Raw genomic sequence first — 20738 nt, forward strand, 5'->3', positions numbered from 1 at the left:
GGGTGTGCAAGAGTCCGCGTGCACAACAGAAAGAGGGAGCCTTGAAGAGGAGAGCACGGCAGACCCCCCCCCCCAATTCGGCGGCCTCCCTCCCTTGCCCTGATGGTGCTCGGGAGGGGAGGGGAGGGGAGGGGAGGGGGAGCGCCACGGGTGCTGGGACCAGCCCGCTGCACTGTGCAAGGAAGCCACTAGGGGGCGGCAAGGGCGCAGCACGTGGCCCGCGTGTGCAAAACAAGCGCCCGGCTCGGCGACCTCGTCTGGCCGGCCGGGTGGGAGGAAGCCCTGCCGAGGCGGGAGACCCCCGAGGCCTCCCGATCCTCCCGGAAGGTCATCGACCTCACTGCTTTTTGCACCGGGGGGGGCAGCTTCCCCCCCCGCACTCTCCCACTATATCCCTCCACAGCGTGGGGGACAGAGCCATATGCAGAGTGTGGGCGCCCCCTCCGCCCCGATTATAGTCCTTTTGCATTACTGGAGCGGTGGGGGGGGCGCAAGACCCCCGACAGGCTCTATGGGATGGTGCACTTGGGAAACCTGAGCAAGGCGCCCCGCCCTCCTGCTTTGGTTCATAACGGAGCTCCCTGTGTGCAGAGGCTGCGCAAGGCACGGAGGCAGCGCACTGGGGCGCAGCGGGGCGGGTGCGCGGCTGCTCCCTCCAGCCGCAGCATGGCGAGCGGGGCGGGGATTAGTGCATCGGGGCCTGGCCCGCGGGAGCCCCGCCACCCCGCCGCGGCGGCCGGGGGCAGTCCGAGCAGGCCGGCCCTACGCCGCCCCCATCGCCAGCGGGCCGTCGCTCTCGGCCAGCCCCTCGTCCGCGGCCTCCTCCTCCTCCTCGTCCTCCCGGGAGGCCGGGGAGAGGCCGCGGTGCGCACGGGGCTGCTCCCAGCAGCGGCGCGGGAGCGGGAGGTGCAGCCCCGCCGCTTGCCCGTTGGGCAGGCCGGCCTCGGGCGCGGGCGGCGGGGTCTCGGCGCGGGGCAGGGCGTCGGGGTCGAGCTCGGGCCCGCGGCGCCGGCGCCGGGTGCGCACCTCCAGGCAGTTCTGGCCCTTGAGGTGGCGCTGCAGGTGGTCGTCCTTGGCGAAGGCCTTGTGGCAGAGGCAGCACTCGTAGGGCCGCGCGCCCGTGTGCAGGTGCAGGTGGTTCTTCAGGTCGTAGCTGTGCAGGAAGCGCGCCGTGCAGTGCGGGCAGGAGTAGGGGCGCTCGCCTGTGTGCTTGCGCATGTGGATCTTCAGCTTGTCGTTCCTGCCGAAGGAAGGAAGGAAGGAAGGAAGGAAGGAAGGAAGGAAGCAGAGATGCCCGTAAGCCAAGCCGTTCCAACCTGAGTTTCAAACAAGCTGCTAGTCCTCGTGAGGGCCGCACAAAAAAGTGAAGGCGGGACCAACATAGAGCAAGGAAGTCTCAGGACCCAAAGAATAGGGGGAGGTTCATTACTGTTACTAATAAAAATACTCTGATATTGTGTTAATCATGGTTAGTTGCTTCAGAAGTCCGAAGCAGCGGTGCACAAAGAAAAAGCGTGAACAGCAGCCCTGTTGTGAATTCACTGTGCATCCCCCTTGGGGTCACACGGGTCTCACTGGCATCGGCACAAGGCATCTCTGCTCTGCTCTGCTCCTCTGCATGCTCCTGACTTGCTTAAAAAGGCATCTGTGAGGACTTTGCACCCAAGTCCAGTCACCAGTCCTGCCAATAGCTTTCCAGCATCTTTTCTACTCTCTTGTGACGCAATTCCTTCATCCAGAGGGGCCAGAATCAAATCTGGGGAGCCGAGAACGTGCTCCACCAGCGAAACACGGTCCCCCCCCATCTCCAATCGGCAGCCTTTGCCACGCGCCGTTTCCCACTTCTCGCCCCGCCTGTGGTATGGGCACCCAAAGCATTTCCTTGACCTCACGAAGCACCGGCTCCCATGAGCCACGGCAGCCAGTGGGGGGCAGAGGGAAGCGTCCCGAGCCCAGGCACTTACCGTGTGAAGCGGACGCCGCACACCTCGCAAGCGAAGGGCTTCTCGCCCGTGTGGGTGCGCATGTGACGCGGGAGCTTCCCGGCGCCGTGGATGACCTTGTGGCAGACGGGGCACTCCTGCGGCATCTGGGAGCGGCGCTTGCGCACCAGCTTGTCCGGCGGGTCGAGAGCCGGGGAGAGCCCCTCGGGGTTCAGAGCCCGCATGTAGGACAGGATGTCGGGCTCGGGGCGCTCCTCGTCCGAGGCGGGGTCTTCCGGGGAGAGGCCCAGGGCGTAGGGGTAGTGGAAGGGGCGAGACGGCACGAGGATGCTCTCGTCCTCGTGGGGGTGGCTGAGGGCCGGGGCGGGCGAGGCCTGGCCGGGGGGGCTGGGGCGCTCCTGGGTCCCCGTCGAGGAGGGGGACAGCGAGGGGGACAGCTCGGCGACGTGGTTGTTGAGCCGCGAGCCCTTCGCCTGGAGGAACCTGCGGGTCTTCTTGCTGCGCCGGGGCACCGGGCAGGCCGGCGGCTCCGGCAGGTCTCCCTCGGCGGCAGGCAGGGAGGCGAAGGCCTCCAGGTAGCGCCGGGCACGCTCGCGGGCCGCGTCGTCGGGGACCGGCGCCTCCTGCCCGTTGCCCTGCATGATCTCCACGCAGGCCGCGATGACACAGGGGATCTCCAGCAGGCGGGCGGCCCGGAGCACGTCCACCAGGCTGCTGGCACTGATGGTCAAGGTGGCGGTGTAGGCGAAGTCCAGCAGGGCGCCCAGGGCCTCGGCGCCCACGAAGTCCAGCTCGCACACGCCCAGGCCGGGCCCGGCAAAGAGCCGCTGGAAGTAGCGGCTGGAGGCCGCCAGCACGGCCCGGTGAGTCCGGTACTCCAGGCCCTGGGCCCGCAGAGTCACGTCGCAGAGCACGCCTCGGCGGCGCTGCTCGTTCAGCCGCTCGAGCAGCTCGCTGCTGTGCTCGGGGAACGGGATCCCAATGAGGTCGTCTTCGGGGCTACCCATTGCTTCACCTGCAGGAGGAGGCATAAGGAAGGGCAGAAAGTAAACACTCGGCGTGCCCAGCTGGGTTCGCTTCCAGGAAAGGGCGCCAAGGACAGCAGAGAGAGACAGAAAGGGGCCTTGTCGATGCGAAAGAGGGAACCGAAACAGAAGAGTCGGCCCGGGAAATACTGGACTACTGAGGTCCTCGAGCCACGATCGAAAGCCCGGTTCTGGTGAAGTCACGCTGGCCAAATCCACTCCGGAGAGGGAACCGGGGACTCGTGGCTTAAGGGGACAAAGTTGCTGGCGCTCTATTGTGCCAGCCAAACAAACCAGGAAGGGCTCATCGGAATGGTCACCTTAAGCAAGCATTTTGGCTTCTCGTGCCCAAATAGGCCATGAATCATAAACCAAGAACAGTCCCTGGATTTCCATTCTGACTTGGAAGGGATGGGATAAACCAGGGTGCCTGGGTTGTGCAACATGGCATTTATTTACTTAAAACGTTACTTTTCTAACTTTGCCATGGAACGCAGACCGTTTCTTTCCCTACAAAGCAGGTGTAGGAAATGCTACTATGGGATACCAAGATACCAAGATTCGCCGAGGCTTCGGCGAATGGGGCGGCGTAAAAATGTTTTAATAATAATAAAATAAAAAAAGATCAAAACCTCTGGTGCATGTTTGCATACAAAGCCAGCTATCAGTCCGAAAGGAAGGGCAGCTTTACTTAAGGTTGGTATTTGTCAATGCAGGCTTGCCCCTGGAGGCCACAACGACCTTGTAAGGTAGGATGGCATTCTGCACTGCACAGGCGGGGTGAGGCCAAGAGAACGCCGCTCCCGGGGTGTGGGTGGAGTTCGCAAGCTAGGCCTCCTTAGCGCAAAGCTCCCCCCCCCGGCCCCGTGGTAGCACCCATCCTGCCCGCTTTGCGTCTCAATTGGGCCTCCTGCAGGGAAACTGGCAGGGCACCAAAGCGACTCCACAGAAAAGGAAACACGCAGGCGCGCAGAACAAAGCACCTTCGGCTCGGTGCAAAAGGAAGTCCTCTCGCCCCCAGACGGCATGAAGCAGATCATGGGCCCGATACCGGCTCGGTTGGGGCAGATTCCTAGGAAAGATACGGTCGCTCCCCTCTCGCCGCCCACAGCCTTTCGTCCCGCAAGGCTGCGGGGGGAGGAAACCTGAGCATCTGCAAGCCGCACCCCCTGCAGCCCTCCAGGCACGGCACCCCAAGATGGGAGGCAAACTCCAGCGGGGCTGCAGGGCCTTCTGCAGGCCGACGTTCTGCCAGCAGAGCTGCTGTCCCGGCGCACGTTTCCGCCCGTCAGGAGGCGCTCCACCTTCCTCGGCTGCACCTGGGCAGGAGAACCAGGCCGGGAAGCGCAGGCTGTGTGAAGACAGCGGCTGCCCAGTGTCTCGGGTGAGCAAAGCGGGTCGCCCCCGCCCAAACGATGCTCACCTCCCCAGCGCGTAAAAGCAGGGCTGGGCCGCTTCTGGGCCCCCCGCTGATGTGCCTCCAGCTCCCATGATCCTTCTGCACAGGCCACCTGGCTGTGGCTGATGGGAGCTGCAGGCAAAGCATCCGGGGAACACCAGTGGCCCGATCTGGTATGTAGCCACCCTCTGGGAGAGGGTGCCAGGAAGGGGGCAGATTCTTCCTCCCAAGCCAGCGCGCGCGTGCGCGCACACACACACACACACACACACACACACACACAACACCTTCAATCCAGTGGGAGGAAAAATCTGAGCTCATGCCCCGTTCAGTCAGAAAGACACAGACGGTCAAAGAATCAGCAAGAGAGACGGGGCGCTGAAGTGGTGCGCCAGCCAGGTGCTAGGCCAGGAAAGGCAGGTCTCCAAGCCGGGAAGGACTGAGGAGCGGGGAGACTGTCCCGACCGGTTGCCAGCTTCCCAGACCCCCTGTGCTGCTATGCCCAAAGCTGAAGGTTTGAGCTGCAGCAATGCCCAGGGAGTTGTTTGCTTTTAATTGCATGCTCTAAGAAATGCGTGCATGTTGATTCCTCGACCTCAGACACCTTGTTTGAGGGTGCAGGATCAGGCCAGGCTGGGGGGTTCTGAAGCACGTGGCCACCAACTCCAGAGCGAATGACTTGTGTAACTGTGCTCACGAGGCAAAGAAAGTGGGTCTCATCTGTTGCCCAATTGGGGCTGGGGGGAGGGAGAGGCTGTGTTTATACGGTTAGATGGGACTCGGTCTATGCTCTGGGGTGCTCTTTTCCATGTCTCCAGTAAACACCGCACCGATGAAGAGGTCCTACCAAGCGGATGTAGGGTCAGGTCCAAATCCCCCGCCCCCCGGCTGCCAGGAATAGCCTCTGTGCACCTGGCTCTTCGCACCCCTGCCGCCGGCTTTCCTGCCCACCTTTAGCCCAGAAAATGTGGGTGCCAGTGGGAACGGCCATCAGGGAGGGGCTGGCTGGGGTGGGGAGAGCGTCCCAGCATGCCCCTTCTCGCCCGGGGAAGTGGGAGAGGGCTGCATGGCCGCTCCCTGCCCGCCTTGGGTGCCCGCCAGCTGGGCTGTTTGCCTTCACGGGGCAGGGGTGGGAAAGATGCGGGGGCAGCCGCTCCCCTCTCTGCCAAGCAGGACCGACCGGCCGGGCGAGGGGGGGGGAGGCTGCCAGGCGCGGCTGCAAGCCGAGCACCCTGACCCAGGAGGAGGGTGCGGCTGCGTCACGGCATCGCCCTCCGGGCTGGGGATGCCAGAGCAGGCACGGCCCCTGTGGCTGGGAGTCGGGGGACTCGCCCGAGAGGAGTCGGCGGCTTGCACCCAGGGAGGGGCACAGGGCAAGATGCCCACGCCAGGCCTTGCCCAGGCGGCTCCCTGCCTGCTAGTCCCAAGCGGCCTGCCTCCAGCGTCGGCACGGGCCTTCTCCGTGGCTGGCCCTCCCCTCGCCGGGTGCCCACGACTCTCCTTTCTCCCTGCCGCCCCCGTGCCGGAGCTACACCCACTCCCAGCTCCCTGGCCCTTTGAATAGCCCCCTTTCTCTCTGTTTTTTACATGCAGGATGCGGACCAAACACTTCTATTTGTTTGTTTGTTTATTTATTTATTTATTTGGGAAGCTTCTATGCTGCCCCATTCGCCAAAGCCTCGGGGTGGCTCACAACAATAAATAAATAATAATATAAAAACAATATAATTCGAGATGACCTGGCCAGAGATATAAAATAAATAAATATTAGCAATTAAAATGACGTTTAAATAAAAAGGACTTGGCCTGGCGCCGAAAAGCAAATAACGACGGCGCCAGGCGGACCTCTCTGGGGAGCACATTCCATAGATGGGGCGCCACCGGAGAGAAGGCCCTCCTCCGGGTACTCACCCTCCTAATATCCTTCACGGAGGGCTCCCGGAGAAGGGCCTCTGCCGCCGATCTCAAGGGGCAGGCGGGCATATACGGACGTAAGCGCTCCTTCAGGTAGCCAGGACCCAAGCCGTTAAGGGCTTTATAGGTCATAACCAACACCTTGAATTGGGCCCAGACTTCAATGGGGAGCCAGCGAAGCTGACGGAGGACTGGGGTTATATGAGAACAACGCCCAGTCCCCGTCAGCAGCCTGGCAGCTCTGTTTTGCACCAATTGAAGTATCCGGACCGTCTTCAAGGGCAGCCCCACGTAGAGCGCGTTACAGAAGTCACTTAATGCACAAGGAGTGCCTCTGTACATAGGATGCTTCCCCTGTGGAACTTCTGCCCGGCTGCCTGAACTTCTGCCTGGCTGCTATGGAGGAATGCTAGCAATGAGAATAATAGACCGTGGCCTCTGCTCATGAGCGGGGAAAGCTTGGCTCTCGACACCCCAATCCTGAGCTGGGAATAGAACCCAGGAGTCCTGAGATCACCCCGGCCGGCCTCCCCTCCTGCCCCGGCCATAGGTGGGAGTAGGAGGGCCCGGATTAGCTGCAATTAAGCCATCAGGACCCTTTGGGTTGAACAACCCTGACAAACCCCAATCAGATTAGGGGGGATTAGCAGAGAAGGTGGCTTTTCCTCGGAGCAGCAGAGACAGCCTTCCAGGGCAAACACAGGGACATCACACCCTTGGAAATCGGGGCTTCCAGCCAAGAGGAGGTAGAAAAACAGCAGAAATCCAACAGGTGCAGCTGTTTCTAAGGGACACTTCACCTGAGTTGGGGCTGGCCGGGGAAGGCAAGAGAGAACATCCGCGCCCCGAACTCCTTGGAGGACGGTCAGGGCAAACAAAATAAATCGCCCAATAATGAATATTCCATCTGTGTCAAAATGGTACCATCAGGGTAAACGTTTGGGCTGGTGCCACGGGGCCCCGCTCGGCAGGTAGGCCTCCAAATCTGGCAAGACCGGCTTCCCACAGTTTGAAGTAAATCAAGCAGTACCCATGAATTTATGAAGCCTCCCTCCCCTCCCACCCGCACCCTGTGGCCACCCATGAGGACATTCAGGCCAAAATTGCTGCCTCACAGAACATTTCCATGACACACGCACACAAATGCCCTCTATATTTCACAGACAAAAATATGGATGTTTATGCAACACTCGCATTCTTGGATTGTTTTTTTTAATCGCACACATCCTGTGGCCCCTTGGTGACTTTTTCTGTGGATGCTTCTGTTCTGTTTCTTACTATTTACGAAAAATAAAAATATTATTTAAAAAATCACACACACACACATCACTACCTGGGGTTCCCCCACCCCCCGGAGATGGGATGCTTTGCCAGAGGCTGCTGAGCGTTGCGAGCGGTCCATTTTCCGTCAATTTAAATGCTGGGAGGGGCATTTCTTCGTTTCGTTAATGATCTACCAGAGACACCGGATTGCCCCACATGACAACAGGTTATGGCAGTCCGAAACGTAACAGCGAGGGCGGAACGGAAAGCTGCGCAAAGGTGGGACACCTGGAGAGCCGCCCAGTACATCGGAGTGAGGATGCCTGGATCCCTCTGGCCTATCACTCTCAACATGGCCAGGGGGCGTGGATGATAGACGGGGCAGGCCAAGCACCCCAGAAGTCCCTTCCGGCATTCTGCACACCTTTCCAGGGTGCACGGGCCACCTGGCCCGGAGAAGAGCGAAGCTGTTGCCTCCGCCATCGTCGCTGCGAGCGCCCAGGAACATTCTGGGAAACAGATGGCAGCCACCACCTCCGCCACTCTGGCTCGGTGCTTTTCTCCTGTGGGCCTGGCCAGGTGTCACCGAACATCCCACGGCTGCCCACGGCCCGGGAAGCTTCCCCTGTGACTCAGCAGGGTGGTACTGGGCAAGAGGAAGGCACCTTGTCGAGGACTCTGCCGAACCTGGCAACCCATGGACTGACTTGAGACAGGGACCTCTGAGACCAGTTTAAACAGGATTAAACCCTACTTCTATCCGGCCAGCCCAGTTCTGTTGCCACCAACTGTTTCCGGCAGGAGTTTTTCTAGCCCTCCTTGGAGACCACACCAGGGACCTTCCACATGCAAAGCAAGGGCTCCACCACTACGTTACAGTCTCTCCCTTAGGGAAGAAAGAAGCTTCCAACTTTCCTGTGATTTACCAGGGACTAGAAGACGCCCCTTGCAAAACAGACACTCCCCCATTTGGAAAGTATTTATTTATCCATCCCTCAAATCTATATATTGCTAAACCAACACTGATGGTACCATTTATTTGTTTACAATCATTGCAATTTGCTGCTGGCTTGGTTTGTTTGGGTGGGGTTTTCTTGTTTTGTTTTTGGCAATCATCAAATAGCCCCAGATATTAGTAAGCAAACAATTAATATAGTAATCAGTTTTTAAACATTTAAAATTTTAAAGCACCAGCAGTGAAGTTAATAATCAAAATAACAGATTAAAGATTAAATGCATATGGAATTCCTTCTGTCTGACCACCGCTCCTTAAGTCCACATTTAAGTTGACTTGTCATTGTCACCGGCAAAAGAGGGAGAATGTGGCTTTGAGGCTATTGAGTGAGGATCCCCAACCAGAATTTTTAAGACAGATTTCTGATTGCAGCGCCCTTGAACTACAAAGTCCATCAACCCTGGCCTGCAAGGCCAATGCTCAGGAATGCTGGAGTGGTTGTTTCAAGCATTTGGCAGGCAATGCCAAATGTGTTAAGACAGCTTCGACGCCGTCCATATGGCGTCCCTGTTTACACAGGCACAGAGAATTTGTATTTAAAAACGTGTGTGGTTTAACTGTTCAGAAAACTGGAGTGAGAACAGGAGAATCAGACATGAATTCTGCCCCTCTGCCCCAGCCAAGAAAACCCCTGGGTCACTTAGGGCCAGTCACAACCCTCTGGCCTAAACTACCTCAAAGGGTTGTGAGGATAAAAAGCAGGAAGGGAGATAAATGCTAGACTCCGTGGAGGGGAAAAGGCAGGAAAAATACACAGCCAGGTAAATTGACACACCAGGCTAAGAGTATCTAAAAAATTTAAATCCTCCAAATGAGGAAAAGTCATTTTGTTCTGAGCAATTTGTTGATTTGGGTATGGGTTATTTCTCCTGGTTTTAATTTTACAGCTACTATAAAATGAAGAGGAGGATAGGAAGGAAAGAGCATGAAAAGAGGGATTTTGTTTGTCTTGCTTTTAATGAACTTAGTTTCTTGACAGATTGTGAGAGGAGAAATTATGGGAACGCAAAATGAAAACATGGATCTGTTGTGCCTTTGAGCTAATAGCTTTGGATCAGTTTTGGCCAGTGTCATTTTGAGATTTAAAGAGGTAATCAGTCCAGACTGGTAATCTGTTAGGAGAGGGTTATGGAACACAGGCCAGTGACCAGTGGAATTAGAAAGACGCTGCTTATCAAGCTGCGTCATAAGAATTGGAGGCATAAGCTCACAATAAAAGCAATTATAAATAATATCTGAGGTTACTGACTTGCCCATTATCAAAGCTATTTGGGGGAGATACTGGTTCTATTTCACAGGTGGGGAAACTGAGTCCCAGGACTGGTGAGTTCCTTCAAAGCCAATTAAGTTAGTCCTTGGACAAAAAGGTTTTTGTTTTTTGCATTTCCGGTTAAAAGCCAGTATTCTGCCCCGATGCCATTTATCTGTCTATTTATTTATTTATTTATTTATTAGATATTTGGGGAGTGGTGAAAATGCACTTTGCACATTCTTCATGGAATTCCGGCCCATGATATCAGGAATTGATTCTGGCGTTTGAAAGAGATACTGATTTAAAAGAGATACTGATTTAAAAGAAAGAGATACTGATTTAAAAGCATCCCTTGCAACTTAAGCTACAGGTGTGTGGATCCAATCGCACCCACGCACCTGAATGGGCAAGCGAAGAAACCGTTTTCAACCTAAAGATGGCACAATAGGAAGATCCATCAATTGCTTTCTAGAGACAACCAAGATCTTTGCCCTCCCCTTCCAACTTCGATGTGGGTGCTCCGAATTCAGGTACGCTTTCCTGTTTTCAACCAAAACTGAAATCACTGTACGGCCCACAACGGGGCCTATGAGAATCAAGCGGCTGACAGCACTTCACACCCACGATCTTCCAACCACTCCGAATCATCGCTCCGTCACCCACTAGCAAAATTTAAAATATTACATTTGCTGACGGTCATTTTGCTTAAACAAACAAGAAGCCCGGCCCGGTGCATTGCTAAGTGGGAGAGCTACGCACTTCCTCCATGAGGTTTAGCCGCATGCCCCACTGCGGCTGCTTTAAGCAGATCAAACGAACATTGGGCTGTACAGCCTCAGAAGCTGGCGAAATCTATTTGCACAACCTCAGAGCTGGCTACCAGGGACTTGGTAACATACATACGATATTCCCCCTGCCAGCCCGTGGCTAAGGGCCTGGCAGGACGTGAACCATGGCTGGTAGGCTGCGAAGCTGAGCAGGCCTGGCTTGCTCAGCCCATCGGGGTTCGGCTGCAGTGCTCCTGAGCATGCGCAGAGATCTTTTTCCTCCCCCGCATCCTGCAAAGGCACGAGCTGAAGATGCATCCTCCAGGCAATTTTCGGGCCCCATCCCTCCGATGTTAAAAATTAAACACGGTGGGTGTGTAGTGAGCATGCCGGATGCTGTAGTGGGTCTGAGCTATCCTGGCGGTGAATGGAGGAGGGGATTTTCCACCCCACCATTCTCAGGGGAGATACTGACAAGATAAACCAAGGAGGTGTCATTTCTGGGGTTGAGGGTAGTTCAAAAAGGAACGGCGCTCGGTGCTCGCTCAGGGCGCTTACGGGAAAGCCTGAGCAAAGGGTGACCAGATGCAAAAAGGAGACAGTGAAGACGAAGCGGGAGTTTTGCAAGAAGGCGGCTTGTCCCACAGCAGGGTGGGAGTGGGGAGCCAAGCAGCATCCGCCAGAATTCCCCCTTCGAAACAGCGGTGGAAAGGACACAGACTCTGGACTCCCCACATCCGGCACCCCGCAGTCACTAGGCTCAAGGGAACGGGCACGCGCAGGGACGAGCCTGGCCACGGAGAGGTGTGGCTTGGGGGACCAGCGGCAGGGCACAGGAGGATTTGGAGCTGGGACGGGGTCTGGTATTTCAGGCCTGCGGTCCAGCAAGGCCAGGGGCGGAGCCCAAAGAACGGGGTGGCTTCTTAAACATAAATAATATTATGATCCACAGAAGAGCCGGGCAATTTGCGCTCCTGTGGATGCAGCTGGACTTAGCACCCTTCCCTCACCCCTCTTGGCAGCTGGCTCATGCTGATGGGAACTGGAGTCCAATAGCATCCCCGGGGTGCAAGCTGTCTGGCTTAGGTCAGGGGTGCAGCCTAGCAAAGAGGAAAAATAAGGCAAAGACAACTTGCTGACAGGGATGAAAGAAAACTCATTTATTTGGGCTCACCTAGCTTCTAACATTTCTGAAGCTCTGTTTTCAACTTGTTCTGTGGCTCATTTGCATAGGGAAACATGCACTCTCTGAGCAAGAAAATGTGCATTTTTTTGCAATTTTTTCAAAAGTGGGACTTTCATTATGAAAGTGCTTTGTTGTTGTTACTTTTAATGTGCATTTCAAAACACTACAGATTTTTGGAACACAAAGACAAATTTTGGACTTTGCATCCTTGCAGGGGGGAAAAAAAGATCTGTTGCTCATGATTTGGAAACATTTGGAAAATCATCATACCTGGCAGGGCAAAATCTAGCAGGAAGGGTTTGATAGGCCAATGAACATCAAAAGATATTAAACATTTTGGTCATGCCATCTTGGAATATGGATTTATTGCCCAGACCAGTTTAATAATGGAGGTTCTGTAACACCCACTCCTGACCTACAGGCTGTCAGCTACTCAGTGCACACCTCAAGCCACTAGTCCTCAATGGGCACTGGCAGACACTCACTATTTCTGAGCAGCTGCAAGGTATGGGGTGTGGGGAGACTATAAACACTTAGCAAAATTAAAGCATTAGTCATAAAACAGTCAGGACTGGCAGTAGCCACCTTGCTTGCAAGAATAGCCAAGTTAATTAACAAGTAATTAAGTACCCTGTGTGAAGTAGTCTGAAGTATGCACCCTTCAAAAGTGGTGCCGCAGATCAGATTAAGAGTCTGTGAGCTGAACAGCCTTTTGATTCAAACCTTACTCTGGCTGCAAATGTGGCTTGCAGAAAGTTACTCTTGATTGCAGCTTAAACAACCTGCAGAGAGTCATCCCCAGCCTACCTTACAGGGCTGTGGTAAGCATTACCGAGATAAGGCATGCAAAGGGCTTTGAACTCACCAGAACACCTAATAATTCATCTGGTTGCTGAAACAGAACTAGCAGCGAAACCAAAAAAAAAAAAGTGACCACTGATGAAGAATTCTGACTGTGCGGAATCACAGACCACTGTGGGGTTTGCCGAGATGCTGCCCCAGCACTTTTTAATGTGCAGGACACCGATGCTGCCTGCCACACCACATCACTCTCATTTCCCCGGTCCCTCGGAGCACAACGGCAAACCTCAAAGTCGGCTGGCGGAAAATGCTTTTTTCCTTGCCTGTCTGCAAAAGTATCTGGGGGAAGCTTACAGGACTGTTACAAATCAACGCCATGGCCTGCATTTTGGACTATTCTTTCCGTCGACTGAGGACCCGGGGCCTACCCAATCTCTAGCCACTACACCACACTGCCTCCCTCTACAAAGATTTATGGCTGGTAGAAGCCAGGAGTTGAGACCCCGGACATCTGCAAGCAAAATTTCTGGGTGTCTCAGCCACTCACTGATTCCCTACATTTTCAAAACACAGTCTAAGGACCTGCACACAAGCAAACCAGGACTTTGGTATGCTAAAAGTTCACCTAATTCCACTTAAGAGCTTGCTCCATCTCACACCTGTGCCAGATTCTACTCTTGATTTTCCTTTCTCCATGCAAACCTGTGCATATTTTCCAAATCCGTGCCTCAGTTTTGCACATCTTTCTGAAACATCTGCATTCATCTCGCATGGGCCGAAGCACAGTTCTGTGCATTTTTTTTGAAACATATACATCACGTCATGAATGTTTTTCAACTCCATGCTGCTTTCAAACACTCCCCCCCTTTTGAAACACTAATCACACTCGGAAATGCTCAGAAATGCATGAACCGTGACCACAGGTGGAGTCATCTGCCCAGAAGATGCCAACTGGGATCGAACCAAACCGAACTTCTAATATTGCCCTGGATGTGAGCGACCTGCCACAGAACCCGTGCGCATTATGGGGTTTGGGGGGGCTTCCTTTAGTCCACCCAGTCAAACGATCCACCCATCTACTGGCAAGCGCTTTGCAGTAGAAAAAGCCTTTTCCTTAAGGCCTCTCCACCGACTCTTTCATTTCAGGCAATGAACCAGGGTTTTTGGTGTGCCAGACAAACAAGGGTGTGCGGAAGTGACCTTTTTCCACCGAAACTTGCTGAGCGTGGCAGCAGTGCTGACTGGGAAGGCCCTGGGGCCAGACGCTTGGGATCCGGCCTCTCCACCGGCTGCTTTTGCCCCCTCCTTGCATCTCTCCTTGCTCTTGGGAGCGGCAAACCAGCTGGCACCCCTGCACCCCCTTTTTGCCTCCAGGTCCGAGTGAGACGTGAGCAAACCAAGTCGAGCAACAAGTGCAGGGAGCTCAGGAGGAGGGCCCCTGCTGAGGCGTGGTCCCTTGGCCGGTGCCCGGCCATGCCAACCCCGGACGCCGGCCCTGCAGGTCAGGGCAGCCCAGTCTGAGCCTGGTTCACAGCCCAGATCAGCTCAAGCAACACCAAAACGCAGGGACTTCACCACACACAGGGGAAAAATGATGTTGGCTGCATGAAGAGAAGAGGGGGGACAGCAGGATGCGCTCGGTGGGCCTCGGGGAACTCTCATCGGCAGAGTTCTGCAGGGAAACGGGAGGCAGGGCGGGTTAAGCTACGCAGGGCACCGCCTGGGCATTGGCAAGCGGGACTGGAACCCGCTGTTCTTTCTGCTCAACGCCCATAAATCCTGCTCTTGCTTCATGCCTGGAGGAAGGGGGCAAGAGAGCGCCGATAAAGGTGCCAGTCAGGCTGTGGGTGGGAAAGCGGCATGCCCGAGCAAGTTCTGAGAACAGCCCCTGGTGTCCAGGGCCTCTCCCCGGGGCCGGGACGACCCTGGCACAGAAGGGAGCTTGCCAGCCAGGTAAGCAACTCTGGGCGGAAGATGGGGGAGCGTGCAGGAGGTTTGGTGAAACCCACACTGCCTGGGACCCAGCATGCAGCAGTTTCCCAGGGGGAGGGGGTGGCCCACCTGGGCCTTGTTCTCCCAGCCCCTGCAAGTCATGTCCTTCCATAAAAGCAGCAGAGAAGCACGCCCTTCCAGCAGCTGGGCTGCATTAATGCAGCCACGAGACTGGGGAAAGAGGGATGGACGGGCTTGGCGAACAGAAAACCCCTTCCCCACATTCAGCACACAAAAGCTCCGGATGTTTTGTCTTTTTAAGCCCCAACACACCAAAAAAACAAAGCAGCCCTGTGGCTGCTGGCATAGAACAGAAGGTGAGTTTCTGTGGAGCAACAGCGCATGAGGCTAGTCCTCACTGTGTCACAAGACAGCAGCAACAACAAAAGTCTTTTACCCTTTTATTTCCACACTACGCAAGCATCGCCTGGTCTTCTGACAAGAATCCCCCCAACCCCCACTTGCCCTAACTTCAATCCTCTACCTCCAACTCCCTCTGTTTACTAAAGATGGTCACTATATTCTGATCTCTGACCCTGATAAATGTATTCATCCAAGTTGTATGTCCTTTGGGCCCTTGCCCCCTACCCCTGGAGTTCTCCACTTTAAATCCTGGCAAGCTGGACAATGGAGCAACCCACCTTTCAAGCACACACACGTAAACAAACACCCCTGCACACACACACACAAAATATGCCAAGGTACAGCTTCCTTTCTCGCCTCGACCGTAAGTGCCGGAAGGTGTGGGGCGATGCGTTAATGAAATTCAGAACTCCCACCGCTCTTCTCCCTGATTCTAGCAAAATCATGCCCCTGCTTAGCCTTTTTAAGGGAATTACACAAGGGAGCTCCCACTGCAACATGTGGGCCTGGAACTCGACCCATTGCAAGATTCAGCTTTCTAACAAAACGGTGTACTTTTTCGCTTTACAAAGGAAACTATCTTTGTAGTTGATCTATTTAATGCCGAGAAGGTGAAGAAGATACCTCTGCGATGGCTGGGTTTTTTAGTGCTGGGGGTGGGAAGGGGGCATCAGGCCTCGATCCGTCTTCTAAGGAGAGGGCGTTGTATGCAAGAGCAGTTCGGGCTTTCCCTGTGAAGCACCAGAGGGTCCATGATCTGGCAGTCTCTGAGGCTACGGGTGGAGTGAATTTGGCTACCCTGACTATACCACAGCAAAACCAATGTCAGCACAAGGAAGCGTGGTTTGCCCCCGTTTGCCCTAAAATGGTTTGCCCTTGCACTGAATCCATAAAAATTTGGCTGCACGCTGCACCGACCCGACAGAGTCTGCTCCCGCAGCCTGGGCCCCGCTATCCTCAACAAGGCAGACTTTATAAAACGAAATCACAAACCCATCTTTTTACTGTCCCTGCATCTGCTCTCGCTTCATATCTCAACTGTGACTTCTCAGACAGCGGAAGCCAAAAACACTTCCGTTCCTTTCTTCCAAGGCAGACCCAATTTTCAGTCTTACCACTAGAAATGCAACAGGTAGGAAATGTCGCAATGGTCCGGAAGCCAGCATGGAGCTCCAGGTAGAGAGTCAGACATCATGACCCAGGTTCAAATCCCCTGCCTAGCCATATAGCTCAGTGGGCACCTCAGGCCAGTTCCTCTCTCTCAGCCTGACCTACCCTATAGGGTTGGCGTAGGTATCAAAGCAGAGGGGACCATTTCGGCCTATCTTTGGTGGTAAAGTAACACACAAGTGCAACAAATTAATGACAAGCAGATCATTTTTGGTTTCACTGGAGTTCTGAGCTATGCTCTGTCCCGGATGGTCCTCCCGGCTTGAAGAGAGGAAGCAGAGGCTCGGTGGGTGGGCGGTCTCCTGTAACATGTTGGAAGGATGTGCCATGCAGTGCAGCGAAGGAACAGAATTCACTGAAAAGATCCAAACACGGGTAGGAGGCATGCTCAGGGCCGCAAACTCGTGCAGAGACGCGGCAAGTTACCTCCCCAAGTAATTTTACAACAAAGCCTGTGAAATCAGCCAGGCAGCCAGCCTCACCCTAGTGCTCTCCAGAGCTGTTGGACTAGAACTCCCATCAGTCCCATCCAACAGCTCTGGAAGGCACCCAGTTGGGGGGACAGCTGATGGACGGAGGTTACCTTACTGCACCCCTTCCAGCTGAAACCCTCTTCAGTGTTTTCCCTTGTCTTCCCCGAGGCCCGTGCCACTGTGGCATGCAGGTATCTCGAAGCACGGCCCACAGTGGATGGTCGAAAACTCAAGGACTCTCCTGGGGACAACGGAGGGACGTCTGATTGTGCGCAGCTGGCAGCCTGGCACAGATCTAAGGCTGTGGGAAGGCAGTGGCCCCTTCCATGCCCAAAGACAGCCAGACTCTCATTTCTGGGGGAAACTTAAAGGACAGGACTGTCCCCTCCACTGGAACTTCCCACCCCGCTGCAGAGAGACCAAGAGGTCCTCCGGCCTGACCCAGCGGGGTCGCGTCCGGGTCACAGCATTGCCCACTGCGATTCCCCCTCCTCCACAATGGCTAAATGCCATGGGAACTGTCCGCAGAGTCGGACTCCTTCTGGGGAATGGGATGCCATGCTGGGGCCAAGCTACGGAAGGCCAGGAGGTGCACCTCAAGGAGACCCTGAAGAGAAACCCTGCACAACTGCCGCTCAGAGGTCCACGTGTTTGCCCTGCAGCTCCAGGTAGGCAGGCAGGGCAGGGGACCACCCCGAAAGGGCTTTGAGGCGGGGGGAGCAGGAGGGAACTCCGAAGCACAGCAGGACAGACTGTCCGCGTTTTAAGGGAGGTAAGAAAACCTAAGGCTGTGCTTGTGTGTGTGAGACCACAAATCCAAGCAAAGGTGACCTAAGCGCCGCAGTGCAGAGAAGGCCACAAAAGACCCCTCTAAGATCCTATATAGCCCCTGCCAATCCATACAGACCCTTGTGTGTGCGAGCACATGTGAACATGCATGCCCATATGTGTGGGCTTTTTGTAGGATCGAGATGGGGGGCTTCCTCCCCAAACCCCAAGATCCACCAACCAGTGCCCGATGCAAAAGGCGGAAGTTTCAAATTAACAGATTTCGAATCCAGGAATTTGCTTCCGAGATCCAGAACCAAACAGAGCCCAATTCCCTTTAAAAAAGTGTTTCGAGTCATCGCAAGCATTCTTTTCAGCAGTATTGGAAGTCAGGAAACTTTAGTAACCTGCTCCAAGAGATCTCAACCTACCAGGAGATCCGGATTGACCTTCTGGCCATCCTGGTAGAGACAATATGAAGTCAGAGGGCATTGGAAGAAGGCAGCAACCAACCGTGCCAGGAACTCCCAGCATATAAGACGGAGCCTACAGTTGGAAAAGTCTAGAGATGCCACGACCCCAAGCAGTGGCACTAAGAAGGGCAACCGATTTTAGCATTCATAGTACTGAACAGTACGCGGAATATAAATAATTTAATTTATATTGTTAATTTATATTATTCTATTTTGAAGTTTATTTATGGTTGTGAGCCGCCCCGAGGCTTCGGCGAATGGGGCGGCATAGAAGTCTCCTAAATAAATAAATAGATAAATAGCCCCATGTTTTTTTCTGGACTCTCGAAGGAAGCGCCCGGTAGTGATCCATGCTGTCCCCCATTCTGGTTGAGATGATGCCTCGGGTGGATTGTAGGATTTTTTTCCTATAATGCAGGGATCGTTCAAGGTGAAGGGAAAAACCTCAGACAATTGGAGCCATTTCCCCAGTGGTCTTCCGGCTGAGCTCACTCCCCACCCCTATCCTCAAAATTAAGGTATTTGAGATTTTGTTTATTTTGTTTATTTATTTAAAAGGTTTTAATACCGTCCATCGAGAAACACTCCTCATGACGACTTACGAAGGTTAAAATAGTAATATAGATTACTGGGATACTGGGGGTGCAGAAGAGAAACAGAGTTTGGGTCAGAAGAGATGGAGCAAGACAATTAGGTCATCTTCTTTGGTGTTGCAGAACTTTGACCAATATGGTCCATTAAGCTCTGTGTTTGGAGGGGGGGGGATTTCCTTTTCTGAAATGCTGAGGACTAGAATCATGACTGGTGCTTTAAAATAGATATAACCACTCAGGATTTCAAGCATGCAAGTCATACCTGTACCACAATATTAGCGATACGACATCGCCATTGCTAATTTCATCCTTCCTCCCCTGACGTGAATTGCTTTGTGCGGAGTTTAAATGCGGGGACAAGCTTTTTAAGCTGGGCATGGAAGGATGAGAGTTCAGAAAAGCGGGGCGCAGGGTGAATAGCTCGCAGTATATAGTTTGCTCTTGAGCTTATGGGACCGCGAAAGATGCTTCCTACACCGACTAGTTCCACAGAGCAACAGGTTCTAAGAGAATTTGATGGCTGCCTTATTTAAGCAACGGCCCCAGCAGAAACTGTCTTGCAAAAGGGGCGTTGGGAGAAACGAGCCTTAGGCATGCACTAGACATGTGGAAGCCTAAACATTCCAGACCAAAATCACCCCATCCCGGTTTGCCAACTCGGTGGGTGCAGCTGCACAGGGCGGTGGCAAAGAACCCCACTGTGCCAGCCAGAAAAGCCCAAACGGTTCCTGTCTTGGCGGCAAAACGCAGCCCTGGGAAAGCTGGCTTCCCTTTCTGGGGGTGCAGCCAGAGCCAAGCCCGTCCTGCCTCGCGCCCCTCGCCGATCTCAGGGTGCCCTGCCCGGCCCCCACGTCCAGCACGCCCCACACTCACCCCACGCCGCAGGCTCCCCCGAACGACCAGCTTCCTCTCCGCCACGATCAGAGCAGATCTGAGCCGACCCGGCGGGCTGGGCTGCAGACGCTCAGCTCCGATCCCACCTCAGAAGACGACAACGCCCACGCCGCGGGCGACAGGGCTCCTCTCCCCTGCTCCTTCCCCGCTCCCCCATCTCCACTCTGCGCCACACACTCGAGCCCCGAGCGAGGCTCCCCGGTTCCTCCTTGTTGGGCCACGCATCCGAAACACGCCGTGGCCGAAAGCGAGCCGGCTGAGACGACCAGGAAGGAAGCTGGCCGCTTGAATCTCACCTCTGCCACGGGGGGTTCGGTGAACCGCCTCAGCCCTTCCCTCTGAGATAGGGGGATAAGAACTTTCGAGCCGGCTGCCAGGGGTTTTGGACTACACCTTCCACGATCCCCTGCCATTAGCTAGACTGGCAAAGGCTGATGGGAACCAGAGGCCAAAACATTTCGAGGGGTCCAGCTGAAGTGAGATAATGGCCGACAGGGATGGCTCTCAGCGCCCCACAAAGTGCCGGCCCTTCTGGTCCTGTGTATTATCAATCCCCCGATTCCTGTAATATGCCCCTCTTCAACATCGGCTACATACTGCCCCCAAACATGGAGGTTTAGACTTAGAAGAAAAGTTGCCACAGATAACAACCCCCATTAGATCCGTACCTACCAGAAATGCACACAAACCTTTAACGTTTTGGAAAGGCACTCCATGCATGTTCAGAGGCTTTTGAAGAGGCTCAAAAAAATTAAATTAGCCCCTGCCTTTCTTTTTCTCTACAAAGCCACCCATGATGGGGGATAGAAAGAAGAATACTTCCTCATGGGACTCTCCACATGCATCGTCAATCTAAAAACTGGCAGAGTTGAAAAGCCAGGCGGCTGGCAGTCTTGTGAGGAGCTCCAGAGAAAGTGGGATTCGGAATGGGATGGTTGTTTCCTTCTGTCAGGATTCTCTGCACAGTGCGAAACCATTTTCAGCCCGTGGGCTGAATGCCACTTCGGAGAACTCTGGGGACGGCATTCCAGCGGAGGCCGAAGGCAAAAGGCATGAGGCCAAAGGCAAAGAGGAGGGCTTAAAGTTCATTCCAGACAGTAATTAAGTCTTAGAGAAGTGGAGAAGATGCGACAACTGGGAAACCACCAGGTGTTCCACGGGGCCCCGGATCGCGAACCCCAAAGGGCAGACTGGAACGCCAGCTCCGAGGTTCTGCATCTCTTTTCCAAGCTTGGATGCGGCTCTTGCGCCTCTCCTTTGAATCCCAGCCCCTAAGAAGAGCCGCTTGTGCATCCGGCTGCACACACACCGGTGCGTAACACGTGTGTGGCACAATTTAACCAACTGGCTTTAAACTGGTTAACTTGCATGGGTCTTTATTTTATTTTATTTTATTTTTTATGTATGTATGTATGTATGTATGTATGTATGTATTTATTTATTTAGG

The 20738-nt window shown here is 54.5% G+C and overlaps 1 protein-coding gene across 1 annotated transcript in view; it reads right to left on the reverse strand.

The window, feature by feature from the left end:
* Positions 1 to 762: 762 nt before the first annotated feature.
* Positions 763 to 20738, reverse strand: part of ZBTB7B (zinc finger and BTB domain containing 7B) — a 28960-nt gene continuing 8984 nt past the window's right edge. Inside the window, exons 2-3 of the mRNA XM_044448400.1 lie at positions 1965 to 2958; positions 763 to 1240 (exon numbers count right to left, since the gene is read on the reverse strand). Of these exons, the coding sequence (XP_044304335.1) occupies positions 763 to 1240; positions 1965 to 2958 (1472 nt within the window). The remainder of the gene's footprint in view (positions 1241 to 1964; positions 2959 to 20738) is intronic.

Source organism: Varanus komodoensis, unplaced genomic scaffold (assembly GCF_004798865.1).
Source record: "Varanus komodoensis strain SLA01 unplaced genomic scaffold, ASM479886v1 scaffold55, whole genome shotgun sequence".
NCBI classification, from domain to species: Eukaryota; Metazoa; Chordata; class Lepidosauria; order Squamata; family Varanidae; genus Varanus; species Varanus komodoensis.